Source organism: Corvus brachyrhynchos, unplaced genomic scaffold (genome assembly GCF_000691975.1).
Source record: "Corvus brachyrhynchos isolate BGI_N302 unplaced genomic scaffold, ASM69197v1 scaffold94, whole genome shotgun sequence".
Taxonomy (NCBI): domain Eukaryota; kingdom Metazoa; phylum Chordata; class Aves; order Passeriformes; family Corvidae; genus Corvus; species Corvus brachyrhynchos.
Genome location: NW_008238330.1, coordinates 10,421,251 through 10,440,493, shown reverse-complemented (window position 1 = coordinate 10,440,493; position 19,243 = coordinate 10,421,251). Strand labels below are relative to the sequence as shown.

Below are 19,243 nucleotides of genomic sequence, written 5' to 3'. Positions count from 1 at the left end.
GTGCCTTACCAGATGCCAGAGAACCCCTGAGAAGATACCTGATAAAGTACAACCCACTTGACATATCTTGGTAGGGTTCTGGAGGATCTCATGTGTAGTGGTTTGACCCTGGCCCAATGCCAGGCACCCACGAGAGCTGCTCACTCACCCTCCCCTGCCACAGATGGGCAGAGGAGGGAAAAGGTAAAAAAAAAAGTTAACAAAGGCTTCATGAGTGAGATTAGGACTAGGAGAAACACTTCAAGGCCGAAACAGGCTCAACTTTAGGTTGCAAAGTGAATTTTTTACTAACAGAATCAGAGGAGGACAATGAGAAGTAAAATAAGCCCTTAGAACACCTTCTCCCTCCCAGCCCCTCCCTGCTTCCCACGGACAGCACAGGAGACAGGGCATGGGGGTTTGGTCAGTCCATCACCGAGATTTTCTTCCGCTGCTCAAGGACAGGAGTCCTTCCCCTGTGAGGCCGTGGCTCCCTCCCACGGGGGACAGTTCTCCTGAACTTCCCTGGCGTGGGTCCACTCTCAGGAGCAGCAGCCCCACCGCCCCTGCTGCAGCGTGAGCCCCTCCCACGGGCCCAACGCCCTTCTCTGGCATGGACACCTCCCCACGGGCTGCGGGTGGATCTCTGCATCCCCCGTGGATCCCCACGGGCTGCAGGGGCACAGCTGCTTCACCATGGGCTGCACCATGGCCTGCAGAGGAACCTCAGCTCTGGCACCTGGAGCACCTCCTGTGCCTCCTTCTTCACTGACCTTGGTGTCTCCATGTTGTTTCCCTCACATGTTCTCACCTCCTCCTCTTCTCTGACTAGAATCCCAAAATCTTGTGACTTTGTTTTGATTTTCTTCTTAAACATGTCATAACAGAGGTGTTACCAGCCTCTCTCACTGGCCCAGTTTTGGCCAGCAGCATGTCCGTCTTCAGAGCCATCAGCCATTGGCTCTGCTGGACATGGTGGGAAGCTTCCAGCAGCTGCCTCACAGGAACCATCTCAGTGGCCCCCCAGCTACCTAAAACCAGGCTGTACCAAACCAATACATCATGCTATCAGTGAAGGCACTAAACAGATGTCTTTTCTGCACTCACTCCTTGGTATTCTTAAAAGATTTTAAAACACTAAAAGCATAATGGGAGTGTCTTTGTTTGGATGCTGCTGTTCCTTAATGGAAGTCAAGGGAATCACAACTTCTGAGTTACCTCTCAGATCTGGGGGGAGACAGTAAAAAGTGAAAAGCTCTCTCTGTTTTCCTTGTCAACCCTTCTTTGCATGAGGGACTAATCTTTATTCCATAGGACAAATGGATTTTTCTCTTCCTTTCCTAATGTGCTGTTCCAATGAGCTCTTTAAAGTCTGGAGTCCCAGGGTCAGAATTAAAATCCTCTGCAGGGTCCTCTAAAGGTATGTTAACCCCACCATGCTTGATGGGCTGACAATGTTAGGCCCCCTACACAGTCAGTGGCAATAGCTGCTTCTAATACTGTTTCCACTACATCTAAAATTCACAATTATTGAGTAACTTTTCTGACTAAAATATTCTGCTTTTATACTGAATTCTTATAATTCTTAAACAAGGTATTATGTCAAATTACTTATTCAATATATAATTACTAAGCAGTCTACATACTAAAATTAACAGATATTTTAAGTATTTCTTCATGAAGCCTGCATTGTTTACTGTATGTTACATGTTACTTAGCCCACTGGAGACTCTAAACCCTTTCATAACTTCACACTATAGGAACAGGGGAAAGTCTCAAACCTGTTGCTGGACTTGCCTAGTTTTCATCAAGCTTTTTAATTCTGAAATATGCTCCTGCAGAACTTGCCCACAACATTTCAATTAATGATGACAACAACAGTTACCACTACTACTTCAAACTAAGATCTGTGGTAGGCTGGTCATTGGCTTTATAAATGTGTTTGATTTTGTTGATTATAGCTTTTGGTTCCTATGGCTCAGTCTGGTCAGCAAGCACAATAGGACATGTTATTTACTGATGAAGAGTATTGCTTACCAACAGAGGGCCTCTGCCACTCACGGTTATAGCAGCTGAATAGGGGGAATTCACTTGGTCTGCTCACCAGCTGCGTCTCACAGCTGGATGAGACACTCCCCAGAGAGAGCGTGAATTGCTGTGGCACTTGGCAGCCCAAGTACTGGGTTGTGTGACTTTATTATCAGCACCTGCAGGATATCTACAATTAGCTCTACCCCAGCTGCAGATAAGCAGAGCTGCTGGGAGGCCAGATTTGATCAGGTCTTGCTTGTGGCTGTAGGCAAGCTAAATCCCCTTGTGATGTTTGTGGGGAACTGAGTGATGTGCTATTCATCAACGCTGTTAGGACAAGATCTTTCTTGCAGGAGTTGGTCTCCCATCCAGCCTGAAGTTTTATCACGCTAATCTGGGACTGGCCATCTTAATGCTGTCTCACTTCCTCTTTCTTGCTGCCTTCATCCAGTGTGTATGGACACAGGTATGGACAATCCAAGCAGCACATTCATGGTTGCAAACCAGATTCTTCTCAGTTTTTTGCAATCCCTTGCCAAGCATTGCTTTGAATAAGTGTACTGGTGCTTGTCATGAACTCCAGTGGATTTTAAGAATCTTTACCTAAGCTGAACCTCATCATTTTACCAAGAAATTAAAGCAATTCTTCAATAATAAAAGTAATGATTCAGTGGGTTGATATAGCTTTGAATTTTACCTATCATGGTTTTCATTCAGAGATGAGTAGGAGTTATGTTTAGTGGTGTGATGCTCCTTCCCGCCATACAGGTATTCCTGGAATGGAAGTGAGCTTTGTTCCTCATCTGTGGGGCTCAAGTTGATGTACTCAGCAATTGTGCAGCCATGTACTCTGTCAAGTCAAGCTGCGTTTGTCAATATCTCCTATCCAATGACTGATAATATGATTCATCTTTACAGTAATCAGCCCATCTCACTGAAGTGTCTGGTATCTGAGTGGTGTGGCACTCCCACAAGGAGATGCTGTTATTTGTATGAGGTTTACACCAGAACTGAAATGGCTACTAGGACACATACCAAAAACTCATGTACCATTGTGATACACAAATGTCATCAATTATGGGTACAGAAACTTGAAAATTTGACTAGCAGTTTCCAGTCAAGCTATTCCAACCTTCACCACCTGAAAAAGAAAGGCTGGGGGGAAAAAAGAGTCCTGGGACAAAATGATGGATGCCTTTCTTAGGTATACACAGTGTGATAGAGCACAACACTCTTGTTAAAAGTCTATCACTATAGCTAAAATTAATCCTTTTCATCTGGAGAAGAGGTCAAATGAAGACAAGTGAACACAAAGTAGATGAATCTTGTTACTTGTTAGATTCACAACATCTGTGTCCAAATTAAGTTAGTATTGTCATGTATTTTATTTCATCAGTAACAAGTGTCTTTGTCTTGAAGAAGTTGAATAAAGACATCTAGCTAAAACTGCTTTGTTGCTTAGGCTATTTTTTCTTATCGGCCTTCTCTTTCAGGCTCTCAAGTTCTGGTGACTCATCATTTGAGCCACCATCACAATCACACCCAATCTTGACATCTGTGAGGTGTATTTTTTTGGGGAGAACAAGGGAAAAGCATGATGTACCACACCCTAAGATTTCTATCATGGACACTAGTGAAAAAAAACAAAACACTTCACACATAGGTGTAAAATAAGATGGGTTACAGAAACAAACTCTGGAAGATGCAAGCATTTCTAAAGCGGATGAACACTTCTTCACGTTATTGTTTATTGTCAATAACATCAAAGGTTTTGGACCTTTTCACTTATTATTCTTAGGCTGTCTGTTTGTTTCTTCCTTGTAAATCTGGCACATACATCACTACAAATTGCAGCACATATCTCTATTGTCATGGTATTATTTTTGTTTTGGCTTTCTCTAAGCTGCTCTTACTGAACTATGTTTCCTTATGCAGTGAGGAAGAGAACATTGTTTCCTTCTACTATTTTTATCCAGGTTTCTGATGCACTCTCTCCTGATTTATAGACAAAGGGTTGTCACAGTAAGATAGATTTTACTTTTGGGCCACAGTTATGCATTTCACAAAATTTCGTCTCTCAGAATCTAATTTTTACATAGGCCTTTAATTCACACACTTTGTTTTTTTTAAGGTACATTTATAGTACATAAATTCTAGGTCTAGAATTTGTGTTTTGGGGCTATCTCATCTGTGCATTGGATATGCTCCTCAGTGTACATGTAACTCCTGGACCTTTTATCAGGGAGGCTGGGAAAATCACACACCATATTTTTTCCCAGTGAAAACTAGGTCACACAAAGGGTGAACAGAGTCTGTTATATGACAAAGTATATGCCAGTAATGCAATAAAGTACCCTGAGAGAGTTAAAAATTCACCGAAGTATAGTACAGGATAAATAAAAGAACTTAGGAAAAATGAAGGAAAAACCAGACATGCAGGAACCAAAATCTATTGACCTGAGAAGTAAGAACAGGTTGACACTATAAATCTAACTACAAAGAAAATGAAACTGTTGATAAAGCCAAAGAAGTTTGCTTAGTCATTAACAGAGTTAAATACCTGCTTATAGACTATGATTGCCTCTTACCCACAAAACCCCCTTCTTCACAGATCATGCAGGGTAAAGGAAGTGTGCACTCCACCCTTAAACAGAGATCAGAGAATGCAAACTCAAGGACTTCAGCTTTAGGTTGGTACATATGTGAGAAATGTCTAATTTTTATTGTTCAAAGCATATAAAAATGAGCACCTGGCATTTTGGAGGTGTGCCAGCTTTGTGGATTCATGACCTAGCACCCGTCTCTGCGTAGATATAAAAGAAACAAATAACTCTGTGTGTGTGAACCAGCTTCTTGCACACCAGGTAAAAGAACCCATGTTTGGGACAACACCAGCACCTAGAAGCCAGAAGGTTTCAGGAGCCAAAGGTTAGATAGAGTCTGTAATAGTTCATGCCTTATATTAGTGTCCCTACAAGTTATGTCCAGATGGCTCTTTTACTTCCACCCATTTGGTTTCCATTCCATTCAAGAAGTCTGGTATCAGGATAGGTTGTGTTGTTCATGTTGCATGCATCCTACTGGCACAACCCTGTAGACAGTTCTGCAGAGTTGAGCCTCACTTGGAGGTTTGTGCATTTTTGCATATTGGCCTATGTTTCTAAAAATTTTGCCCTCCTCCATCTTAGTGTTGGGGTCCCACCTTCCCAAGATCAGTCATTCCAGACTTCAAACATTCAAACTGAGATTGCTCTCGCTGTCACCAGACATACAAAATATCTTCACAGTTATACAAACCTAGACAACCTTTTTTATATCCTCCCATTCAATTTTTTGAGTGGCGTACAGCTCCTAGTAGGCAAGTGTCACCAGAATATGAGTACAAAGCAATGCCTGCACCCCTTTGTTCTGGTCTGGTTGCTATTGAGATTCTACACGCACCAGAATTTTCCAGTCTGGTTTTTTTCTTCTGTTCACTAAATTTTTTTTATTTCTATATTGAGTAATGATTCTGAAGCCACAGTAACCACACTAAACACTTCCTAGTGAAGGCCAGTAGGCATCAGCAGTTGAAAACAGCAGCAAAATTAAATTTCAAAATGAGCAGTAGCTGCCTGTTGTGCCATTTACCTGGTCAGCATCATGTTATACTCGCAGCACTTTCTTTGTTTCTCATTAACTGCAACAAGATACCATGTAAATTTGTCCTCATGTTCTTTGTATTTATTCCTTCTCTAATTTTCACTGGAAGGAGAGATGTTTATTTGGAGCTTCATAACTGGAAGTATCTCTTATCTAAACCTTTTAAGGCTCTGCTTAAATTATTTACCTCTGGCCTTCCCGTTAGTTTGGCTATTATTTTTTTAGTGTCTGCTGGGGCTAAAAAAGTCATTCTCTCATTTTTGTGACCACTTTTTTCTATTTATCCATTTCCATCTACTCCCTTTATACTCCATTTTCATTTTCTTATATAAAATATGTGCACATAAGGTTGTGCACATAAAGTTGGGTTAACAAACAAGAAAGTCTTGTGACAGGAACATGCCTATATACTGGTTACCTAAAGTTCACTGTTTCTGTTTGTCAGTCATACACATACAGACAAACCAATGGCAGTAACCATAAATCTGGTGGTTGCTTGTGAGTGCTGTTCAGCACTCAGCAGTACCATATATGCACTTTTGCTACATTTCCTCTTGCCCCTTAGTCTGTCTGACAGCTGGCAGAGTTCTCTTCTGCTATGTGGGACATTCTTCCCTACATATTTCTGAACACGTGGCAGTAGCATCTCCTAACAGGAAAGCTGGACTGTGTCCTGTTTGGTGCATAAACTAGACTGTGTAATTGGTTTTGGAGCTGTGTGCAGATACTTGTCCATGGCACGTGACCATTCTTTTCATAAGCATGCTGAAAGCCCAGGCATCACACTATCTCCTCAGGAGTTCCATGCCAGAAGTTTTGAACTTGCAAAAATTTTCACTTAGCTGTTCAACATTTGTTGTAAAGCAACAACTTATTTGTGGTGTCCAGAAAGGTCTTGTCTTGAATCTGTTTGATATTCTGGTGAGACTTGTATGCTGTCTCAAATGCTTGCTTTTGTCTCCTCAATTCCTCACCAGAGCAGCTCAGATGCCTCCCAAACACTGCAGTGGTTTTTCCTTTTGTTAGTTTTTTTTCTGCTGTAATTGCAATCCTGGCATATTGGTAAATCCTTGCCATTTTCTTCACATACCTCTAGCTCATCACACAGTTTGGGTGCATCTGCCTGTGTCTCTAACTCTTACATACACACTGCATCTTCAGCTCAATGTTTTTCCCCTGCAGACCTTGAGTTACAGAATATTTGTCTCCTGTATGTAAAATTTCTACCACTTCTCTGCTGAGGCGACTTGTGTTCTCTTTTCATGGCGACTGTGCATCTTGTTAAATCTTCCCCAAGAGTATCTCCATCCCACTGTGACCAGACTGCCTGAAATCCTGCTAGCCTGATTTGAGGCTAGCTGGCCTGTAGCTATACCATGGTGCAGCCACAACAGACTGATAAAGACTCAAAAACTGCCACAAAACTCTCTAGAGCCCTGCATGTCTCAGTGCAAAGCTGCAATGAAGAACTAAGGATTATCTTGATTATCCTGCTTGGGCACATAACAATAGGATAATGTTTAAGTTTAGTTTATTTGTGTTCCTGCAGCACAACATAGAAAATCAAAATCAGAAACAAAAGAGAGTGGTTATAGAATTTAGCCTATCCCATGGTGGACAGACGAGAAGAGTGTGCAGGGGAGAGAAGGAGCTGTGGATCATAGGCTGAAGAAAGGAATGGGCACAATGGAGCAGGGAGAATGACATGGTGAAGCAGAAGCACATTTCCATATTGAACTTTGAGGGCTTACACATAAAACTTGGGACACCAGGCACACTGCTTGGCTTGCACCACTCTGTATGGTGCAAGGAGATCTGAAATTTGCTGCAGAAAGTCTATGGAGGATCCTGTTTTTATCCCAATATTAATACAGTGATATCTTTTATTGCCCTCTTTTATTCCCTCTCTTTCCCTATTTATAACACACACAACCCTGTTTCTCCAAATCTCACTCATTTAAAATCTGTGGCCACAGATTTTTCCAAAGCTATTGTAGGTCACTCTTCTCAAGCTTGATGGTGGATAAAAGCTGTGCCAGCTGCAGTAGCTTCTGGACTGGACACACAGTTCTCTGTTTGCTTGGTTTGAAGTGTGGTATTCCAAGTGCCCATGGCTGTGTCTTTTTCCTATCTCCACTCTGAGAGCAGAGCCAATGCCTTTTTGCTTACAGAAGAGAACATGGGCTGCAGGGTATACACAGATTTCCAGACACTGATTTTATTAATTTCACTGCATTAACATGAAAACAGGAAGAAATTTAATTCCAGCAAGATAAGGATTTACAATAAAACACAGCAGTAGAAATATCACCATTACAGGAGGATTTGTATTGCACTGAACTAATTAATGCTCTAAAATTATAAAGGTGCTTTCACCTTGTTTCAGAAAAAGAAGTAGAAAAGAAATGAAAACTATTATTTCCAAGCAAGAAAGTTTACTGTGAGTATAGTTTTTGGTCTTTTGTTTAGTCTATCTGTGGCTGTTAACTTCAGAAGGTAGCGACCAGGTAATAATAGCTGATAGGAGAAGAACTAACAATTAATAAAAGCATTGCCCGCACATTTTAAGGCAAGAGGAGGAAGAGTATTTGCACCATCTAGATTAAGGGATCTGATGACTAAATTAAGAGCCTGGCATTTTCAGTTTCCTTCCACAGTTAAAGACACTTAACCTTCCCTGAGACTATTTAAATCCCATGTTTGCCTCTGGCTCAGGCACTTATTCTCTACTGACCAGTGTGGGACCTTGAAGAGATTTGCTGTTAACGGAGGCATCTGCATCACGTGCCTGGTGTTAAGTAGTGTGGAATTCCCTCTGGTGTCCTTACATTGCTGGAGGTTAGTTGAACTTGCCTCTCCAGATATCCATGAGCCAGTCCTTGTGTGCATGAGCAATGCCCTTCCACGGAAATGGAGAAAAAACCAGAAGGACAGCTCCCTCGCATAAGGAGTGCTCACCTGCACCTCCTTACAGTTTGAAGTAAGAAATTGTCTGCTGTGTTCCTCCTCCCTCTTTTTTGCTAACCCCATGTCCCTAGAATTCCTCTTTCTTTTACAGGGAAACTCTTAATAGTGGACTGAATGTATGGCCTTAGTACACCAGTAGGCCAATGGTCTTTTGTCTTCAATCAGCACACAGTTCTCATTGAGGCACCAGTTGGCTAGAGGCAGTCTTCTCCTGGGAAGGCAAGAAGGTATGCCTTGTCTGGAATTGGCTGCTTTTGCAGGTCCAAGACCACTGTCTTCCTAGAAGTGTATCCCAAAAGTCGGACTTGCTGTGTGTGTGAAGTGTGTTTTTCCCATGCAGGAGCCTAAACTGACACACCTGTGTCATGTGTTGCCATGTAAACTCTTCTTCTGCACTTGATTTACCTGTCCACAGCTAGGGAGGCCTGGTCTCAGTACTGTGGTCACAGTCTCCCGAAATCCTTCAGAGGGTCCTGATATTTTTCTCATACAGAATCTTGCATAGCAAATACCAAGGTAATTTTCATTCGGGTCCTGCAGGTCTTTGCTGAAGTGCCTTTATTGGTTTAGTGGGGTTTTTTTCTTGAAGGGATATGACTTGTCAGAAACAAGTTCATGCTTTTTAGGAGTGCATCATTGTCTTATTGTGCAGTCAGTAAACTTGGTGTGTGCAGTTACTCGAAAAATTGCACCCACAAAAATCACAATGTTGCTGATTAAAAGCACACTTTGGAAAATGTCAGCACCTGAATGGTGATATGTCAGACATAAAATTAAAAAACAAAAATCAAAATTAAAAAACAAAAATCAAAATAACTTAGTTCTAACTGTTAAAGGATTATGTTTAAAAATGACTGCACTATTAGCTAAACAGGTAAATCCTTGGGTTAAGTGGTCACAGTAAGATCTTGTGAGATGACCTCTTACTCCTTAGACTTTTCAGTGTTGTATTCCTCCCCCCCGTAAATCTCAGTGGATAGATTTTTATTAAAAAGCACAATCATAATTGTCTGGGTCCTATTTAAATCATGATGTGACACAGCTATGCAGTTAATGCTTCCTGGAGAACTCATTGATTCTCTTAGTTTAGCAATGGAAAATTCCATAATCCCAGGCAGCAGTTAACCACAAGAATAAGGAGGTCATCCAGTTTTCAGTAGTGGTCGACATTAAGATTTCAGATAATGTCAGGCACGTCTTAAGGCAAAGCAAGTGATGCAAAATTTACCAATATTCTGATGTATTTTTACAGTCCAGTAGAGACATCGTGCTCTGCAGTGGATTGTGTGAATGTGGAACTGACTCTTTCCAATTTTTCACGGTAAAGACTTGGACATTTTTTGCAAAGGTGAGGTGCAACATGCTTTCGGAAAAAGGTACGAAGATATGCCCTAAATTTTTCTCCAACAAATACATAGATCACAGGATTGATGCAACAGTGGATCATTGAGATTGTTTCCGTCACTTGAATTGCTTTCTCCAGTTGACCTTTGAGTTCACAATTTGGGATGAAAAGTGAATTTTGAAATGTATGCAAAAAAGAAGAAATATGGAATGGTGTCCAGAAGATGAAGTAAAAAATCATGATCACAAAAATAAGTCTGACTGCCTTCTGTTTTTTCTCATTCTTAGATCTCAATAATGTTTTTAGAATTTGTGTGTAACTGAAAATCATAATGAGCATTGGAACAATAAGTCCCAGGATATTCATCTTTAAAATAAAGGAGTACTTCCAATTTATTGTGGAATCACTTGGATAATGAGCACTGCAAGTGTAGCCTGAACTTTCCTTCTGAGTTTTGTGAAATACTACCCCAGGAACAGAAATAAGAACAGCAACAGCCCAAGTGACGACACTGGCGAGGATGCCGTAGGTGACTGTCCTGGCTTTCAAAGCAAACACCGCGTGCACTATGGCCAGGTACCTGTCCAGGGTCAAGAGGATTATGAAAAAGATGCCACTGTAGAAGCCAAGAAGGTAGACACCTGACAGAATTCGACACAGTGCCTCCCCAAAAATCCAGTCATGAACTGCGTAATAAGCCCAAAAAGGGAGAGAAAACACAAACAGCAGATCAGAAATTGCCAAGTTGAGCAGGTAGATGTCAGTCATACTCTTCAGCCTCTTGTATTTTACCAGGATAAGGACAACAAGCATGTTGCCTGTCAGGCCAAATATCACCACTAAAGAATAAAGAGGTGGCAAAAATTTTGCTGCAAAGTGCTTTTCCTCAATTCCCATGCATGGTGTCGAATCGCCATAGTCAAATTCTGTTGTCACTGCCCAGTCGGTGAAGTCTGTGGTTTCATTTGCCATGGTGTATTGGTCTGGAAGGAGAAAAAGAAGACATTAAACTAGAGGAATCTCCAAGCTTTGCAGTGAAGAGAATGAAACATGCTGATGTTCCCTTCTGAAATGCATTTTGCTGATGAGCACAGAAGCACTACTATGTCAAGGTGTGAAAGAGAATGAAATTGCAGAGCTCCTGGGAAACCCACCCACACAGCTGTGGAGTCACACTGGTGCATGTTGGAAGTGTGCTGTGTGTCATTTCCCACGTGTAAATTATCACATGCATTTTTCCTCCTCAGCAGAGCCTGTCAGCTGCCTGGCCTAACCAGACGGAGAGGACAGATGAATTTAATGAGTTGTAGGTAGTTTGGGGTTCTTGTGCTCATCAGTGGCATTCCAGAGGAGTGTAGAAAGCCAGGAAGGCAGCCTCAGGAAAGCACAGTGTCTGGCATGCAGAGCATAGTCTTGCTTCTCCTTGGGACCTGGCCACCTGCCCATCGTGCCAGTCCATCCTGTAGCCCTTACCCATGGAGGACCAGGCACTGGTCAGGTGTAAATGGTGCATGCAAAGGCACTGTGACATGGGTGAAAAACAGCTGAGTTCAAGCACTTCTTCAAATTGCTTGTGACTTCCTGGGAGCCTTAATGCCTGTGGGAATCAGGACAGTACTAAACATACCTGCCTGGTGGACCTGCTGTTGTGGGTGTTGCAGAGTGGAAAGTCGGCAGTGTTGGACTGGGTTAAAATGGCAAGCACTGTGTCCTTTAGAGAGTCCGGGGCAGGTGTAGGCAGTGGAAGTGTGCTGGTTTCAGATAGCTCTGGAATGAAATCAGTGCACAGTCCTGTAGAGAGAACAGACAGATGAAGACCTTGACAAATGATGCAAAAGATGAGAGTTGCTGTTGGGGTGGCCTCTAATACCTGTGTCTGTTGTGGTACCTTCCTGTCAGCTGGAAGACCTCCCACTGCTGTTTGGGGATATAAGGAGTTTTGTTTCCTTATTTCAGTAGTTTTTTACAGCCATTATTCAGGAGCTGCAAAGTTTAGACTGGTAGAGTGTCTTGGAGGGAGGACAAAGGCAAAAGGCAGATATGGCCATAGCTAAGAGTGTGTACTGCAGTTTTTATGTGATGTTGTTCTTCAGCCTTTCTCAGTCAGTGCTCCCAGTAAGGCAACAATGAGGAAGTGCAAGGGTTGTGCAAACTCTCTGTCCCTTATGTTTTGGATTGGACTGTTGGAGGGACTGGACTTCCCCTGCAAGAAAAAATCTGGGTGTCAGCCCCTCCAGTCTTCAAAGCCTCCCCTTTTCCCAAGTCCCTGGTAGGACTGTGAGCCAGATGCAGAAGCACAGCTTTGTGTAACTTGGTCTCTGAAAAGCTCAGGACAACTGTCTTCTCACAGACCCCCAGAGAACATGGTAGAACTCCTCTGTGTCCCATGAGAAGCTGGGCAGAGGATTTTGTGAAGATGGGTGTCACAGGGACAAAAAGTGCTCCCTGGTCACTCAGTGGGGAAGTGCAACCAATGCCTTTGATAGCCAGTCAAAGAGAGCTACTTGCTGTCTGGTTAAAGGGCTGCTCTGTCTTCCTGTGCCACCATGACTGCTTTTATCAGACACTTCATGGCAGACTGGTGGCTGCCCACGGCAGGGTGTTGGTTTTGAAATTAGCCTCTTCCTGGAAATGTCATGCCTGCTCTTAGACAAGGCTGAGACAGTGCTCCCAATGCAGAAGCGTTCAGGCAGTGCATGTGCCCCAGCTTGCTGTGTGATCTCTGAGTGCTCGTGGTTGTGCTCCTTTTCTGAATGCACTTTTTTCAATGGTGTGGTCTGCCCTGTGGGATCACAGGCATCTTTTGCAGAGACCAGGCTCTCAAAACCACCTTTTCATTCTCTCTGCACTTGAGGTCTTCAAGTCTAAATGTAACTGAAGAAACTCAGCCCATGTCTGGAGTGACTCAGAGACAGGCCCCTGCTCTGCTTTTTAGTAGATAGTCAATTTAATTATGTGTTGGGCCATTCTGAGCTGCAGCACGTGAAATTTTTGAAGTGTCTTAAGGTCATGTCAGCTCATTCAGCAGTTTGAGTAAAGGCTGATTTCCTGATATGTCATTACAGAGCATTCAGGATCCAGAAGACATAGTTTTGATTTGTATTTTTATCTTGGTGGATGAATGTGTAATACAAATAAACTTCTTGAACAAATTTTGTTGTTTACACAGTAGTAAAACAATTTTCCATGTGTGTATATGCACAAGTAAATATACATATACATACACATATATATAATCATAGTATTGTAGAACCATAGAATCATTTAGATTGGAAAAGACCTCTAAGATCATTGAATCCAACCATTAACTTAACATTGTCAAGTCCACCACTAAACCATGTCCCTAAGCATCACATCTACACGGCTTTAAATACCTCCAGGGATGATGACTCAACCACTTCCCTGGGCAGCCTGTTCCAGAGCTTGATATCCCCTTCAGTGAAGAAATTTTTCCTAATATTTGATCTAAACCTCCCTTGGTGTACTTAGCCTTGTAGAATCTTTGTGTTTGTATAAAAAGAAAGTAACTTATTATTTTTCTTCCAAGTTTGGAACTTATTTTGAGTTGTGAACCTGGCAGAAAATAATTGTGAGAGCAACAAAACTAAAGTTAACTGACTCCCTACAGATTTGTCTCCTTTGCTGTCCAAGTCTTATATCCTGTGAGGGGTTAACCCCAGCCAGATGAGGCAGGTAAGGCCTCATCTAGTCACCTACTCACTTCTCCACAGCAGGATCAGGGAGAGAATCAGAAGTGCTGAAGAAAGAAAAACTTGCAAATTGGGAAAAAGACAGCTGAATAAGAGAATGAAACTGAAAAAACCCACAAGAGGTAATACAAAGACAAATGCTTGACATGTACTACCAGGCAGACAGATGCTAGCCAGTCTTTGAGCAATGCCTACTCTGGAAAAACCTCCCTCTGCCCCTAGTTTTATTCCTGAGTGTGATGTAACACGGCACAGAATATCCTTTTGGTTAGTTTGGGTCATTTGTCTCAGCTGTGGTCACAAATCTAAAAGGGCTGTGGTCACAAATCACCATAAGGGCTGCTGGGAAGAAAAGTGAGTCCATTCCAGTCAGACCAAGTTCACGTTCCCACCACCAAAATCGAGCTCTTGCCCCACAGAAGTCACACTAATCCTGGCTAGAAAGACAGCATGTGCTGTGATTTTTTTATTTACTGTCTTTGACCTGATGGGAAATGACTAAGTATTTGCATGCTCTAGAAGTCAGATCCTCCTCTTCACAACAAACACAAAATACTAAAAATATTTTTCTGAGATACGTATTGAAAAAATGCTTCTCCTTTGCACATAGGCAATATTAATCATAAATAACTCTAGAAAACTGGCCTGGCTAAAAAATTCTATTGGAAATTACTGGTTGCACTTAATTTTTGTTTTTTCTCATTTATCTGTAACCATATTTCTCATTTTAATTTTTGTGCAGAAAGAAGCATCTTCTGCAGAAGCTGTAGCCGTTGACGAGAAGTCTGGGTTTGGCTCTTAAATTATCTAGGTGTGAACTGATGCCTTAGGTTTTAATTTTTATATTTTTCAGATTCTGTACTGCTTAGTGTGTGACTCTGAAGTTTCTTGTAGCCTGGTAATTTCTGCTCTCTCATGCTAGGTAGACATAACAAAACCTCTCTGGGCCTGCACTTCAAGGACACCCAGACTGTCCTAGGCCCAAAAGTATAAACCAAAGATCCTCTAAGGGGGGGAAAGCTGAGGGGAATTACATCATTAAACTGAAGCCTTAACTGGAGAATTAACCCTGCTATGCAAATGAACCAAACCTATGAAAGTGTGAAGAACTCGTGACCTGTCGTCCATCTTGGGGTCCATCTTGGCAGTAGCCTCTGGCCTCCAGGGGGTACCTTTGAAGGCCTTTCAAATAAATACCTACCTTATTCCCTTACTCCTGTCTAGCCTCTGTGTCTAGGAGGTCTCTTAAGGCATCAGAAACTTCAGAAATGGGAGTGTTATAGTAAAGAAATCTCCAGGTTTATTTCTGCTCTTGAGCTGTTTAAACATAATCTGAGCAATTCTGATTTGGGAATTTGTAATTACTTATTTGATTTATTTTCCTCTTTCTTTTCTGTCCAAAATTACACACGAATATTCAGAAAGTCTTAATTATTTTCATTTGAGGTGCTTTCTCATTTTCTGGCCTGCATGTGGCCATCAGTGCCCACTGTCCTGACCACAGTCTCACTGTTTCTGCATGCACAGGGTAGTTTTGGTTGCTAACAGAAATTCTGAATGATTTTTGCAAAAGAGAGTGACATGTCAAGCCTAATGTAGACATACAAGAGGAGAACTTTCTAATTTATCCTGTGTTTAACCATGTAAAAGTATCTAAATATGTGAGCAGTCCAATAAGAGGCTACTGTTATTTTCCCTTGCAGGACTGGTTATGTTCTGAGTTGACAAAGAAGCCGGATACAGAGAGGTGTGACCAAGCCATGGGCCAAATACCAGCACCCTGGAAAAGAGTTCTTGCAAAGAACATCGAGTTACATCTTGAATGGGAGAAAATTTGGTTTACTGAATACTTGTAACTTTGTGAGAGCAAATAAACATAATTTCATTTCTGTAAGTTTTAACAAAGCTGAGCTTATGGCAACATCAGATGTTCGTGTAATGAAGATGTAGTGCTGAACCATGTCTTTCCAGATTTCTGTGTTTCAGCTGCTTTGAGAGAAGCCTCTCTAGCTCTTGAGCATTAGCTGCTATTTACAGCATGTCACTTTAAGCTAGAAAATGTCTAGGTGCTGGTAGGACTATCAGGTATTTCCAGGTCATTCAAGCAAAGGAGCTCCTGAGTTGCTACAGCAACTTATTCAGGGATGACATTTGTCACAGCCCAATGAGTGTGCTGTGCTCTAGAGGGGATTTGGACAAAGTTTCCCTTCAGAAACCAGAACTTGTAATAACTACAAGTTACAAGAGCATCTGTGCATGAATGGAGCTGCTTATCTGAAAACTGAATGACCTCCCCAAAGTTCCCTTAACCTTTTTGCAGTCTAAGACAAGATTGAAATGTATGAGTGGGTAACACAGCGCTACTGCCCTTGCCCTCACTCTCCTCCTTTCACAAATGCCAGCAATTTGTCATCCAGAGAAAGAAATTGCTTAATGACTTGTAGTCAGCTTAAAAGTGTGTGTCAGCAGCATCTAGGGCACTCTATGATGAGAGAGAAGTGCAACATAGCACTGAGTAATACTGAAACTAAAATAACAAAAAATAATACCACATGTTCTAATAGCAGGCTTTGCAAGAGATGTACTCAGAGTTTCCTGCTAACAGCTCTACCTTTTTATCTTTGCCTTTGACTTTCTAAGAGGAGCAGAACTTCAGAGAAATCTGTACACAGACACCTGCATTTGCTTGGAGAGAAAGCATAGAAGTATGAACTTTTCCTGAGTTACCAGGAAAGATGAAGGAAAAGATGGAAGTGTGAACTAAATACTCTGTGTAAGACTCTGAACTGATAGTTGCCCTCAAACACACCTTTTCATGTGGTAGTGACCACAGGACTTCCTTCTAGGATTTGACTGGGGAAAGAGCCCCTTTCAAAATTAAACCTTGCCTGGGAAACCTCTTCCTCTTTTATAACAGCTGAGCATTAGAAACATTCAGAATTACTTGCCTCCTAACTAATGGGGTTTTTTTCAGCCCTGCAAGGCTTTCAAAGTAAAATATATTCTGGGCTGAAAAGAATAGGCTTAATTCTCTGTGAGGCCTCAGGATCTGATTGTTTACATTCCCCATCGAAACCAGAAAGAAGGTCTGGCAAAAATTCTGAGCTTTTCTGCAGTTTAAATAGAGTCAGCCTATGGGTCCCAAGACAAAAGAAGTAGGATGTATTCCTACCTAAACAAATTTACAGTAAAAGAATATCACAAGCACTGAAAATAAATATTCTGAGAAAGAGAACCTTGAGACAGGTATTAGACATCTTCCTCCAAATCATGAGTATATATATACGTGGCCTCTTCTCTTCTGGAGGCTAACTTCTGGGCTAGTATATCTGTTAAGGGTTTTTTGCTGTGGTGTGGTTTGGGGTTTTTTTCAGTATCTGATAAAACATTGAATTCACAGTAATACAAGTACTAGTTGTAGTCACAACCATTCCAAGGATGAACTCAAGTACAAAATGGAAGGTTAATAGTTTGGAGTGAAGATTGCCAGCATATGCCATAGGGTCATGTGATGTCCTGTTATTGCTCTAAGGGTCTGCTCTCTCTACACTGAGAGGTTCAAGCCCCTGCTCTGTTGCTGTCAACTGTTCCAGGCTAATGACCATGCAATTATCCCAGGAATGCAAAAAAAGAGAGAAAGAGTCCTTAGTCTATTGTAGCTTTTTTGCTAATATAAAAGTGGCAAGTCTCATTTATCCAAGCAGAGGAGCTCACCTTTCCTTGTGTGTGAGCAGAAAAATTCCAGTGTAGTACTGATGATTTTTGTTCATGTAAAACCTCATTAACAAAAATTGCAAGCCAGATCATGACTGGGTATAAAACCGATATCTCATTGAGATATAGCTGAGATATGGAGTACAGACTTTCTAATGTGGTGACTCAGAGACTTCACATTAAACAGAGGACCCATTTCCAAATATCCCTTTAAAATGTGATAATGAAACAACACTTTTAACAGATAAAATGCTTGAATAATATAGAGAAACCATGTGATACGATAGGGATGGAGAACACCTGCCAACTGCATCTGACACAGCAAGTTGTGACTTAGATATGGAGAGTTTAGGTTAAGTTTGAAGGATTTAATGTCTGACCAATTTTTATCCTTAGCAGAATGCAACTTCAAGCTATCGATCTCCTGGAACTGCTTCAAAACCCAGACCCAGTAAGTTTCTGGTACAAAAAAGATTATCATTTTCTACATCAGTTGTCCAGTTGAATTCTCTACTTTCACATTTAGCCTTATCCCAGGCTGTAAGCTAGTTACAAGACCCAGTTGTTCCCAAAGATGTTACCTCTGCTTCCATGTCAGCTCTATTGCCACTGCCATTTAGGCACATATACTCCCCACTTAGTGGATTTCTCTTATATATACACACATTTTGATGTAAAGATAAGGAAAAAAATCAGTTACTCACTGTTTCATCAAGCTGGTCTAACTGTGGGTTCTTCTCCTTCGTGAACGAACATATATCTGAAAATAGGAAACAGCACTTCCTGTGATATGTTGCAAAATGAGGGTAAGCTTCTTCTTCTCTGAAAAAGCTTGGTTTCCAGGCTGAGGTCAGAATTGGTGGATGAAGATTTTATGGCTGCCAACCCAGCCATATTCTGAACTACTCCATCTCTAGAGGGTTAAGACTGGCTGATGAAATTCAATAAAATCCCATTCTCAGGTCAATCAGTATTTCTACCTGCTCTGGAAACTTCCAATTTCAATTTACTCTCTTCCAGTTTGAATCCATTCCATGCCCTTGTAAAAAGTCCCTCTTCTTTCTTGGAGGCTCCCTTCAGGTACTGGAAGGATGCAATTAGGTCACCCTGAAACCTTCTCTTCGCCAGGTTGAACAAACCCAATTTCCTCAGCCTTTTCTCACAGGAAAAGTGCTCCATCCCTCTAATTGTCTTGGTGGCCTCCTCTGGACTCTCTCCAACAGGTCCATGTCCTTCCTGTGCTGGGATCCCAGAGCTGGATGCAGCACTGCAGGTGGGGTCTCACCAGAGCAGAGCAGAGGGACAGAATCCCTGCCCTTGCCCTGCTGGCCACGCTGTTTTGGACGCAGCCCAGGTTGCATTTGGCTTTCTGGCCTGCACATTGCCAGCTCATGTCCAGCCTCTCACCCATCAGCACCCCTGTCATAGGTTAGCAAGCTAAGTCTCGCAAGTGATGTTCTTCATACAGCGTCCTCTATGACCTGACAGAACCTATCAGCTGGCCAGTTTGAATATGGACAATTCTTTAAGCCACTTAAAGTTGTGGGTCTCACCAGAGCAGAGCAGAGGGACAGAATCTCTCCCTTGCCCTGCTGGCCACGCTGTTTTGGACGCAGCCCAGGTTGCATTTGGCTTTCTGGCCTGCACATTGCCAGCTCATGTCCAGCCTCTCATCCATCAGCACCCCTGTCATAGGTTAGCAAGCTAAGTCTCGCAAGTGATGTTCTTCATACAGCGTCCTCTATGACCTGACAGAACCTATCAGCTGGCCAGTTTGAATATGGACAATTCTTTAAGCCACTTAAAGTTGTGACCACCTCTGTGATCCACATTTAAGAATAGACGAACTCCCCCC

At 42.0% G+C, this 19,243-nt stretch overlaps 1 protein-coding gene across 1 annotated transcript; it reads right to left on the bottom strand.

Annotated features, from left to right (window-relative positions):
• Positions 1-7,846: 7,846 nt before the first annotated feature.
• On the bottom strand, positions 7,847-18,176 carry LOC103615803 (C-C chemokine receptor type 1). Its single transcript, XM_017734528.1, has 3 exons — positions 18,093-18,176; positions 11,592-11,755; positions 7,847-10,947 (listed from the first exon to the last, which is right to left on the bottom strand). The coding sequence occupies exon 3, from the start codon at positions 10,934-10,936 to the stop codon at positions 9,866-9,868; it is 1,071 nt and encodes a 356-aa protein (XP_017590017.1). The 5' UTR covers positions 10,937-10,947; positions 11,592-11,755; positions 18,093-18,176; the 3' UTR covers positions 7,847-9,865.
• Positions 18,177-19,243: the final 1,067 nt, after the last annotated feature.